The 12012-nt window shown below is 42.3% G+C and overlaps 1 protein-coding gene across 1 annotated transcript in view; it reads left to right on the forward strand.

Annotated features, from left to right (window-relative positions):
* Positions 1-12012, forward strand: part of HYDIN (HYDIN axonemal central pair apparatus protein) — a 464226-nt gene that overhangs the window by 331135 nt on the left and 121079 nt on the right. Inside the window, 2 exon segments of the mRNA XM_078149348.1 lie at positions 1316-1499; positions 5866-6007. Of these exon segments, the coding sequence (XP_078005474.1) occupies positions 1316-1499; positions 5866-6007 (326 nt within the window).

A 12012-nucleotide genomic window follows, 5' to 3' on the forward strand; every position in this document is an offset into this window, starting at 1 on the left:
TGCATCCCTCTGTATCACCAACCCCTCCCAAAAAAAGAAAAGAGGGTTATTGAAGCATTTTTAAATGAACAGAAGAGAACAAATGTCTCAAAGAAACACACAAATGGGACAGCTTGAAAGTTGCAAGTTAAATGTGTTGTTATATACTTGAAAGGGAAAGTAATCAATATATGTAACAGATTCATTGTTTCATGTACAATGCTCTTTTCTGTTCCACTTTGTATATGGGAATTCAGATTCAGAATTTTTTTAAAAAATTAAAGAAATGCATCGTCTTAGAAACATACCCTGAGAGAATGGCCAAGGTCTCACAGTTAGTATGTGCCAAAGGCAGGATCTGTACCCCAGTCTTCCTGCTGGCAAGGCAAGCTTTTTGTCTCTTGGATGGAGCACAAAAGAGCTTTGTGTGCAGAATTAGCTCATGACACAAAGGGCTGGAGGGGTAGGCGCTCTGGGATATTATCTAATTCTTGTCTCGTGGCTCCCATCCAAGCAATTTGGGACAACAAATGCACAGTACCCCCAGATTCTGAGATCCACCATTTGCAAGCACACAACTCACAATCTGACAGACGTTTTATTAGAGCAAAGAGGGGGAAAAAACTCAAAAGTCTGTGAATGGATAAAGATGTATGTACATCCCCAGAACCCCTTAGAATTCTGACTAAACAAACTCCTATGGCAAGACTATTTACTCCAAATCCTGCCATGTACCATCTCCTAAGGTGTTGCAGGCCACTCAAAGTTGGTGATAAAGGAGGGGCAGCTAGGTGGCACAGTAGATAGAGCACCAGCGCTGAAGTCAGGAGAACCTGAGTCCAAATCCCACCTCAGACCACACACTTGACACTTACTAGCTGTGTGACCCTGGGCAAGTCACTTAACCCCAGCTGCCAAAAAAAAAGTTGGTGATAAAGGCCTCTTGGAATCCCTAACTCTCTTCTAGGCTCAGCTGAAGTGCCACTTCCTAAATAAGGAAAGGGAATGAGCATTTATTAAGCACCCACTCTGCGCCGGGACCATCCATCTATCCACTGCACCAGCTCACAATCTTTCCTGATTCCCCTGGTTGTTAGTACTAGTTTCACCCTACAACCTATGACTTTGCGTGTACGTATCTTGTGTGTAATTATCAGTGCACCCATTGTCTCTCCTCAGTAGAGGGACCTTGAGAGGCACTGAAGACAGAAATCATTTTCATTTGTGTTCCTCTGTTCCTAGAATCTAGCACAGTAACTGGCACATAGTAGGTTCCTAAAATGCCTGTCAAATTGCTGAATGGTAAACGTGCCTCTCTCTTGGTCCCTTATTTCAGCTCAGTGACTGCTACCGAGGAGTGGTATTTGACGGAATAGAAACAGTCTTTGCCAGGAACGCAGCTTGTGCTCTTCAGTGTCTGCTCCGAGCCATCAACAACCGGGAGCACATATATTTTGTCAACGTGGCCCAGGATTACAGCATCATGAAGGCTCGGGAGAAAGCCAAGGTGGAAAAGATAGGTAAGACCTCAGGACGAAAAAAAAATCATGGAATTTTCAAGACAGAAGAAATTGTCTAGGTTACAAAAGCCTGAGCAAGATGGTGGGTTGGTCTCTCTCTCTCTCTCTCTCTCTCTCTCTCTCTCTCTGCACCCCCTCTTCAGTTCTCCTAACCTCCACACAAAGGAATTATGCCCCATTGAGAGAATAATTAGAGCTACATCCTCAAGAGGAAAAGATAGAATGACTCCCAGGTAAGGTTAGCTAGGGCACAAACTAAGTCTCAGGCTCATGCCAGAGCTGGTTCTGGGCACTTAATCTCTCTTTGCCTTGGTTTGCTCAACTGTAAAATTGCACCTACCTCCTAGGATTATTGTGGGGCTCAAATGAGATATCTGTAAAGTACTTAGCACATAGTAGGTGCTATTAATGCTAAATATCATAGATAATGCTATTATCATCGAGCTTACTCAGGACAGAAATCACAGGATCACAGAATTTGAGAGTTGGAAGGGACCTGAAAGATTATCTAGTCCAGTCTAAACTCAAAAGGAATCCCTACTAAAATGGACAGATAAACTGTGGTACGTGAATGGGATGGAATATTACTATGCTATAAGAAACATGGAAAACCTTCGATGAAATTAGGCAAAGTGAATTAAACAGAACCAGGGAAACCGCACGTACGATAACAGTAATGGATATGGAAATAGCAGATTTTAAAAATTGAAACTAAACACTATAATTATGAAGCCCGGGCTTGGCGTGGAAAAAGAGAAATGAGGATGTACTCCCCTCTCCTCTCTGCCAAGGTGGGGGACTGAGTTTGTGGAATAGTAGGTACACTATTGGCCTCAGTTGATGGCTTGGTCACTTTTACTGGACTTTTTTTTTCCTTTTCCATTCTTTATCAAAAGAGTTAGCTCTCTGGGTGGGGGTTAGGGGAGGGATGTATTGGGAAATGAAGGTAATGTAAAAGCAAAAAATGTCAATTACAAGTTCTCAGAACAGGCCACCATCGGAGATGGTGGGTTGTACCTCACTGGAAGTCCATTCATTGAGTGGATTTTAATGGGGTTTCTTTGTCAAGTGTTGGTTGAACTAGATGGCCCCAACTGTGAGCTTGTGGGACTCTGAGTCAAAGGGACTTGGGTTTGAATCCAGACTCTACCATTTACTACCTACATAACCCTGGACAAAGTAACTCAACTTCTTTTATTTTTATTTTAAATTTTGTCTTTGTAATATTATGCAGACATCAAATAGCAAATTAGCAAAAGAGGACTTCATATAAAGTTGTAAATCTCCCCTAGGTACAACATGTTGGCAGTGTATGTGTGTGTATGTTTGGGGTGGGGTTTGTATATTTCAAATTTAACATGGTAGTTCCAACATTGCCCTTGCTTGTCTATGTCCCCCTTCTGCACATCCTTCTGATCTCTTCCTTTTATTTTTGTTAAGATTCGTTGATGTTCTTTACTTTCTTTTCTGCTTTTTTTAATGTTACTACCACTAACCCTCCAGTGCCTCCCCTAGCTTTTTCCTCATTTCCCAAAAAACTTCCCAGGAAGAGAAGGAGGAAGAGGAGAGTAGTCTTGAAAAAGCCAATCCACACCTTGACCATGTATAAAAATGTGTATCCCTTTGGGCATACCTGGTCCACCACCTCTCTGCTAAGAGGTGGGAAATGTGCTGCATCATCCATCTTATGCAGTCATGATTAGGCACTGCATTGATCATAGAGCTAAAGTTGTTCACAGTTTTCCTTCATAATCTTTGTATAAAATGTATGCATTTCATTCACTCTGCATCAGTTCATACAAGTCCTCCCAGATTTCTCTCACTCCATCCTTTTCATCATTTCTTAAAGTTCTGTAGTATCACATTAGTCATTCAATCAGTCAAAAAATGTTGATTGAACATGTACCATGTACCAGGCATCACACTAAATGCTAGGAATGCAAAGAAAGACAAAAAACAGTGCCTTCTTTCAAGGAGCTCACAGTCTAATGGGGGACAGAGGTGGGAAAGAGACAACATACGAACAAATATGTACAGACAAGCTGTAGACAGGATAAAGTGGAGGTTACTTGAGAGGGATCAGGACAGCTTTCTGTACAAGCTGGGATCCCAGAAAGTCAGGAGGCACAGAGGAGAAAGGAGCGCATTCTAGGCATGAAGCACAAAGAACAGCACACATCCCTGAATCACAGAGCATGTGGGGTAGGGGAGAACAGGAGGGGTGGAGTAAGGTATATGAAGACCGAAAAGTAGGAGGAGGACAGATTGTAAAGGGCTCTGAATGACAAACAGAGCATATGGCATTTGCTCCTGGAGATGATACCACTGGGGTTTATTGAACAAGAGGGGAGATGGTCAGACATGCACTTTAGGAAGATCAATTTGACACCTGAGTAGAAGACAGACCGGCATGAGGACAGACTGGAGGCAGGTATTGTAATAATCCAGATGTGAGGTGATGAGGACCTGAACCAGAGAAGAGAAGGGAGTATATTCAAGGGAATCAACAGGACTTAGCGAGCGGTTGAACATAAGGGTGAGAGAGAAAGTGAGGAGTCAAGGATGACCCACCATGGGTTGCAAAGCTAGATGACTGAGTGATTCCCATGACAGTGATAGAAAAATTAGGAGGCAAAGAGGGCTACTATTCATATGCTACAGTTTGTTCACCCATTCCCTACCTGATGACCACCTACCTCTTCCTTTACTAATACAAAGAAGGCTGCTATTTTTTTTTAATACATGGTTCCTTTCCTTCTTTCTTTAATATCTTTGGGATAAAACCTTAATAGTAGTATCGCTAGGTCAAAGGGTATTCACACAGTGGTGATTTTTTGGATATCATTCTAAATTACTTTCCAGAACAGTTGAACTACCTCCACCTCCACCAATGGTGCCTTAGTGTGTCTGGCCTCCCATAGCCCGTCACCTTTGCCAGTCAGATGTGTGAGTCAGAACCTCAGAGGTGCTTTAGTCTGAATTTCCTTAGTAATGATTTGAAACATTTTTCCATATGGTTGTCATAGTTTGCATTTCTTTTTTTTAGAACTTCCTATTCATATTCTTTGCCCATTTATCTACTGGAGAATGGCTCTTATTCATAGATAATAATAATAGGTAACACTTACACAGCGCTTTACAAATGTTACCTCATTTGATCCTCCCAACAACCTTAGGAAGGAGGTGCTATTATTATCCTCATCTTACAGAAGAGGAAACTGAGGCAAACAGGGGTTAAGTGACTTGCCTGAGGTCACACAGCTAGTAGGTACCTGAGGAAGGATTCTAATTCCAACTCTTTCAACTCCAAATCCTATGCCCTATCCACTATGTCATCTTGCTATCTAGATACGTTTAAATCAACTCTGTGTATTAGACATCAGACCTTTATCAGAGAAATTTACCACAAAGGTTTTTCCCAGTTAACTGTTTGTCTTCTAATTCTAACTGCATTGACTTTTCAATTTTATGTAATCAAAACTGTCCATTTTATCTCCTGTGAATCCCTCTATTCCTTTGCTCCTCTTATTTGTTTATGATGTGACCTTTTATATCTAGGTTGTATATCTATTTGGAACTTACTGTAGTATATGGTATGATATATTGATCTAAATCCAATTTCTACCAGATTGTCACTTAATTTTTTTGGGCCTCGATTTCCTCATCTCTAAAATGAGAGAGTTTGACTAAAAAACTAATTTTAGATCTAATTCCTATGATTCTATGAAAAGTACAAAGTGTTACGACATTTTCCTCTGGATGAGAGTTGGGGAACCCAAGAAAGCCCCATGGAAGAGATGGCATTTGAACTGAACCTTGAAAAGGTAGGATTTTTGTTGGCAGAGACAACAGCATTGGCAAAAATGCAGAGGTGGAAAAACATGGGGTTTTTTTCAGAAAACATATGAGGCACAACTTGGTGTAGTAGAAAGAGCCCTAAGTTTGGAATCAGGGGGCCTGGGTTGTTCATATCTTGGCTTTCTAAGACTTTATAGCTCTTAACTCTTAAGTTTATGAACTTGTTGAATGTTACCCATTCGTCAGACCTGAGCCTGAATGACTAAAGATTCCTTGGGATATGGGAGAGAAATTTCCAATATTCAGCCAACAGATCTAGTTCTTTAGTTTGACCATTTCTAAAGGGCAGGCAGGCAAGGGAGAGAAGGAGAAAGGGGAGGGAGGCCTAGAATTCAGGCAACTTGGTCAAAGATCAGAGGTTTTAACAGCTATGCCAACTACCTGTCAGTATAATGAACCCTTCCCCCAGCCGCCAGCTGGCTGTGGACACTGCAGAAAAGACTCAGTGCCCCCAAGCCATCGGCCAGCCTTTCCCTGGGGTTCACTGGTTTCCTCTCTCCTTCAACAGAGCAGGAACACCAGGGAGCAATTGCAAGAGAGAAGGCTCATCTGCAAAAGATGGATGAGGAGGAATATGATGCCCTAATGGACGAAGAAAAGAGGATGTTTGACATGGAAGTTCTGCAGGCCATTCGGGAGCGCAAGAAAAGGTCTGTGATTCGGAGATAATGAAGCCAGGACAAGGGATGGGGGCGGGGGAGCATAGAGTACACTGCCTTCCCGCTGGGGGCCTCTATCTCTGCACTGACACCTACTGCTGCCTCCCAGCTTGCCTAGGCTTCTAAGGATCCCTAGCAAGAATGGGTACAAGGGCAGAAGGACCTGCAGCATACAAGAGCATGCAAGGAGAAAGGACAGAAGAAACGTGAACCCTAAAGCCAGCTCTGTGGTATGAATGTAAAGTTGGTGAAGGGGAGCCCCGCCCCCAAAACCAGTCTGGGTCATGAATGAATGAATGAAAAAAACCTTTATTAAGTGCATGCTATGTGCCAAGCACCATGATGGCTCTTGATAGGCCTGTCAGTTAGTAGTAACCCTCGTCCCTGCCCAGTTGCAGCAGAGTGGAATAACAGCTAATAGAGCTGGCAGAGAGCTTTAAAGCTGTTTGCAAAAGTGCTTTATGAATATTATCTCATTTGATCCTCACAACAATTCTGGAAGGTAGGTGCTCTTATTATCCCCATTTCACAGTTGAGGAAATGAATAGTCACACAATAAGTGTCTGAGACAGGATTTGAACTCAGGTCCTGAGTTCAGATTCCTGACTCCCGATCCAACACTCTTTCTACTGTACCATCAAGCTGCTATATGCGCAAACCCTGAGAATCCCAAAGTAGTCTATACCAGATTCCTGGCCTGGCCTGGTCTGGCCTGACCAGCCTTCCCCTCAGGACCCCACGGCATTCTGGGGAAGATGGTAGGTCTCCTGCTAAGCTGAGGAGGAGGAGGTATAGAGAAAACTCCCTCTGTCCATCAGTTGACATGTAATCTGTGACTTCTGGTCTTGGAAAGTTGCCCCGGGGCCCTGAGGAGTGGAGGGACTTGGCCAGTCAGATAGGAGATTCTAACCTAGGACTTCCTGATTCGGACTCTAATCACTATGTCCCTCTGTCTCACGTTCATCTTGTCTATATTTTGTGCATTTGTGGTCATGGGTGTTAGTACTGGCTCCTTTCTTGGATTTGTGTGTTTGGGAGTGTTTTGGTGACCTCTTATGATAACATACCTATGACATACTTAGTCTGGCAGATAATGTGGTGATTGTTTTTTCCTTTCCCCTCCCTCCACCTTTCCTTTTACAGTTTAAAGCCCTTTTGATTAGATTTGAAGGATATCAGCCAAATATATTCCTTTTTTATATAATATTTTATTTTTTCCAAATTCCACGTAGAAACAATTTTTAACATTTGTATTTTAAAATTTTGAGTTCCAAATTCTCTCCCTCCTTTCCTCCATTCCCTACTCCTTGAGATGGTAAAAAATCTGATATTATACATGTGCAATCATTTATATGTCCATATTAGTCATGTTGCAACAGAAAACACAGACCAAAAAAGAAAAACACCATAAAAACTAAAGAAAATATAAAATAATATTGCTTTAATCTGCGGTCAGACTCCATAGGTTCTTTCTCTGTAGGTAGACAGCATTTTTCATCATCAGTCCTTTGGGATTGTCCTGGATCACTGTACTGCTGAGAAGAGTTAAGTCAATCATAGTTGATCATCACACAACATTGCTGTTACTGTGTACAGTGTTCTCCTGGTTCTGCTCACTTCCCTCAGCATCAGTCTATACAAGTCTTTCATGGTTTTTCTGAAGTCTGCCTGCTCATCATTTATGGTAGAGCAATAGCATTCCATCACAATCATATACCACAACTTGTTCAGCCATTCCCCAATTGATGGGCATCCCCTCAATTTCCAATTCTTTGTCACCACAAAAAGAGTTATTATGAATATTTTTGTACATGTGGGTCCTTTTCCTTTTTCTTTGATCTATTCAAGAGACAGACCTAGTATTTGTATTGCTAGGTCAAAGGGCATGCACAGTTTTATAGCCCTTTGGGTATAGTTCCAAATTCCTCTCCAAAATGGTTGGATCAGTTCACAACTCCACCAACAGTGCCTTTTCTTCCTTTGCCTCATCTAACTGAGCCTGTGAGTGAACTTTATCATTCCTTGGAGGATGAACTACTCCCTCCATTTCCCTCCAACCATTGCAAGAGAACTTCTGGTTTGTTTTTTAGCTCTGGGCATCTTTCTCCTTCTTCCCTTCTTCGGTGGAATGTTCCTCCCCTCTCCTGACCTGACACAGGTGATTTTCTGTCTCCATCTTCTCCTTTATTTTTATATGGAAGACCCCCCTTCAGTTGGTTTGGTTTTTGGTTTGGTTTGTTGTTGTTGTTTTCAGGAACACTTCATTATCCCCCAAAAACCTAGAAAAGGGAGAGGCATTCATAATCTCCTTCATCCTATGTTCCAGTAGGGAGACCAGTCTGTACTTAAACATAGAAAGAAAGGATATTTTATCAAGCACCTGCTATATGCCAGGCACACTAAGTGCTTTACAAACAGTTATCTCATTTGATCGCAACAACTCAGGGAGGTGGATGGGGAAACTGAGGCAAACAGAGGTGAGGTGACTTACGCAAGGTCACACAGCTAATAATTTTAACTCAGATCTTCCTGCGTCCAAGCCCAGCACTCTATCCACTGTGCCACCTAGCTGCCTCTAGATACATTTGGGTGTGGCAGAAATACAAACATTACATACTCCATGAAAGTCATTGTAACTTCTCCCTGCTTTCTGTTTTTAAGCAATGAGATCCTCAGTCTTTGTCCTTCATGTTCTTGGGGTAGGGAGGCTGATCTCAGCTTTCTTCATTACTTCCCTGACCATTCTTTACACCTTTATCCTCTCAGTGCCCCCAGACAACTCTCTGAGACTAAGAATTGATAGGTGCCAGTATGCATTGATAAATAGTCCCCTTACCCTGCATGCCTTCCAATGATGAAATCATGCCTTAGACACTTGCTAAGAGTTATGACTCTGGGTAAGTCATTAACCTTTCCGAGACTCAGTTGCTTCATCTGTGAAATGGAAGGGATAGGTTTGATGTCTTCCCTTCCAACTCTAAGCCTGGCATCCTATTTCTCTTCTTTTTCTACTTCAGACTGACCCCTTCTCTTTTTCTCCTCCCTCAACTCATGTGATGATTTTTCCTCAAATTCTCCCAAATTCCTCCTCCTTAAATTCAATCTCTGACCTCCTTCGAGAGTCCAAAGCCTTCATGGTTTCTCCTCGTTCGTCGCAGTCCCTTCTCCAACCTTTTCTGCCGTACAGCCTTAGTCCTTCAGAAGGCAGAAGCAGAAAATCATAGCACCTGGTTTCAGATCCAGGCTCTACTGTTTGCTACCTTGTGACCTTGAGAAAGAGCCATACCCTCTGGAATCATGACGTACTTCTGCTTCGTGGACATTCTAACTGTTCTGGGGGGGAAAAAGGAAGGACATAAATACAAGTCAGTGTGACCCCCATTAACAGCAATGTGTGTCAATAGGTAATGATCAATTGATCACATGATCATAAAAAAACTTACCAGAAACCCCTCATCTTGACTCTTTTTGGAAATATATCTATTTTCTGTGCAGAACCATAACTGGGTTAAAAAATCAGGACTTTTTATACCAGGGGACCAGCAGTAATAATAATAATGATGACAATAATTATAATTAGAACAGAGTATAGTACCCATTTAGCAAAAAGAATTAGTTAAAATAGGAAGCTCTATAACGTTAATAACATTTACCTGTAAGCCACTATAGTAACTAATTTCCCCTCACAACTGAATTTCTTTTAATTACTTCTTATACAATTTTCACCTAATGATTTGCAAATTTGCAAATTTGATTTAATGATGACTTTTCTTGCTACTGCTTGCATAGGCACCAAAATTGTTGGTTATGTCTGTGTCTACATTTCTTCCTTAGAAAATGCAGATTGCTAAATATAATGGACTTTCTCTAATAATAAGTTTCTACAAGAAATGCCTGAGAGTCATTATTCTGGGCATGTTTGTATTGTGTAGGTATAACAACTATAATAGATCGTACTTAATCTGTAGTGCTAACAGGACATCCTTTTAAAGTTAATATTCTTTTAAATGAATTCCTGATATCAAAGTGTTTCTTATACTTTCCATTCTTAAGCAAGTGAGATCCTCAGTGTTTGTCTTTCACGTTTTCAAGGGGCAGGGAGGTTGGGGTATTTTACCTCCTAGATTTGTAGCAGGAAGAAACCTCATACAACACCCCACTACAAATGAGAAAAATGTGGGAGCCCTTAGAATGCCACCCTCCTAAAGTATTCTGCTAGAAGACTGTATTCCCTGCATGATATCTCACAAATTCTGAGCATCTTTAATTCACCAACCAATGGTTATTGTGATAAGTGGCACCTTGCAAGGTGGGGGTTGGGAGAACAAGAGGGGAGCCCCATTCTAAAATTGGCTGGGTGTAAGGTCCCTTCTCCACAGAAGGTCTCCAAGATAAGCATCTTGTAGTGTGTTGAAACTGTAGAAAAGGAAAGTCAGAAGATGGATGTATGCAGAGCTGGTACTAAGGGTTGAGCTGTCAGCTAGGGCATAAAGTGCCTTGAATCAAGAAATACTGCTCTTCTATCCAGCGTCCCACCACTGCCTCTCTTCCTCGTAGGGCCCCCACTTCTCTCTCTCCTCCCCTTGGAGTTCAGTGGTGTTAGAGGGCTTCATGTACAAAATACAGCCCTTTTACTGGCAGTGTATACAGAAATGCACCTACTGCTGACCTTCTCACTTTTTTCTGAGCTTACAATTCACTTTGCATATCCTAGATGCACTTGGATAGAGAGGTACATAACTTGAATCCATTGTGTCTTATATGACTTCTTTGACATTATGGAAAGACAAAATTCTCAGAAAGTCAAGTCAGGAACTTATCAGTTGCTTTATTTTAGTAGAGAGACCTATAGGCAAAAACCTGGATAGCTTAAGCACCCCCACCCATATTCTGCTGTGGGCTAGGTTGTATGTTTTTCATCTATTTCAAGGAGTCATCATCCAAGTCCTCCAGCAGTCCTGGTGGTCTTTCTTCCACTTCCACCATTTATACTCCCCTGATTCTTCTTTTCATCGTGACTCTCGTACGCCACCTGCTTTGGACTGGTGGATTTCCATGTAAGTGAACATATCCTTTCCATTCCCCATCTCTCTTTGTGCTTAATGTTATAGAATCATGCAGTATGAGTTAGAAGGAGCCTCAGAAGTAAACCCATCCCTGACAAACATTCATCCAGTCTCTGCCTGAAGACCTCGAGTGAGCTGGAACCTACTATAACTGGTCCTCCTAATAGGTCTCACTGTATCAACTCTCTCTCTCTCTCTCTCTCTCTCTCTCTCTCTCTCTCTCTCTCTCTCTCTCTCTCTCTCTCTCTCTCTCTCTCTCCTCTCCCTCTCTCTCTCTCTCTCTCTCTCTCTCTCTCTCTCTCTCTCCTCTCTCTCTCTCTCTCTCTCTCTCTCTCTCTCCCTCTCCCTCTCTCTCTCTCTCTCTCTCTCTCTCTCTCTCACACACACACACACACACACACACACACACACACACACACACCACCCCCAATCTATGGCCGTTAACAAAGTGATATTCCTAAAGCACAGTTCTCACCAGGTCATTCCCTCTTTCAGAAAGCTCCACTGGCTTCCCCATTATGTCCAGGATAAAATGCAAATTTCTTTGTTTGACCTTAAAAGCTCTTTACAATCTGGCTTTGGGCTCAGTCTTCATTACTCCCTGATGATTTTGCCAGACACAGCCAATTCCTTGCCCATGACATTCCGTCCCCTTTCCATAGGCTGTCCCCCTTCCTGGGTTTCATTCCCTCCTTGACTTTCTTTTGAAGAGTCCCTCCCTAGACTTCTCGAAAGCCCCATTCAGGCACTGCCTCCTACTATGGGAGCTTCCCTAGTCCCCACAGCATATTGCTTTTCTACATATTTTGCATTTATACATGTGCGTGTTGTCCCTTTAACTAGGACCACGGCTCCTTGGAGGCAGGAAATGTTCCCTTGTTTGAGGATCCTCAGCATCTAGCATAGTGCCTGGTATGTAGTAGGCTCTTG

Source organism: Phascolarctos cinereus, unplaced genomic scaffold (genome assembly GCF_003287225.1).
Source record: "Phascolarctos cinereus isolate Bilbo 61053 unplaced genomic scaffold, phaCin_HiC Scaffold_2;HRSCAF=192, whole genome shotgun sequence".
NCBI classification, from domain to species: domain Eukaryota; kingdom Metazoa; phylum Chordata; class Mammalia; order Diprotodontia; family Phascolarctidae; genus Phascolarctos; species Phascolarctos cinereus.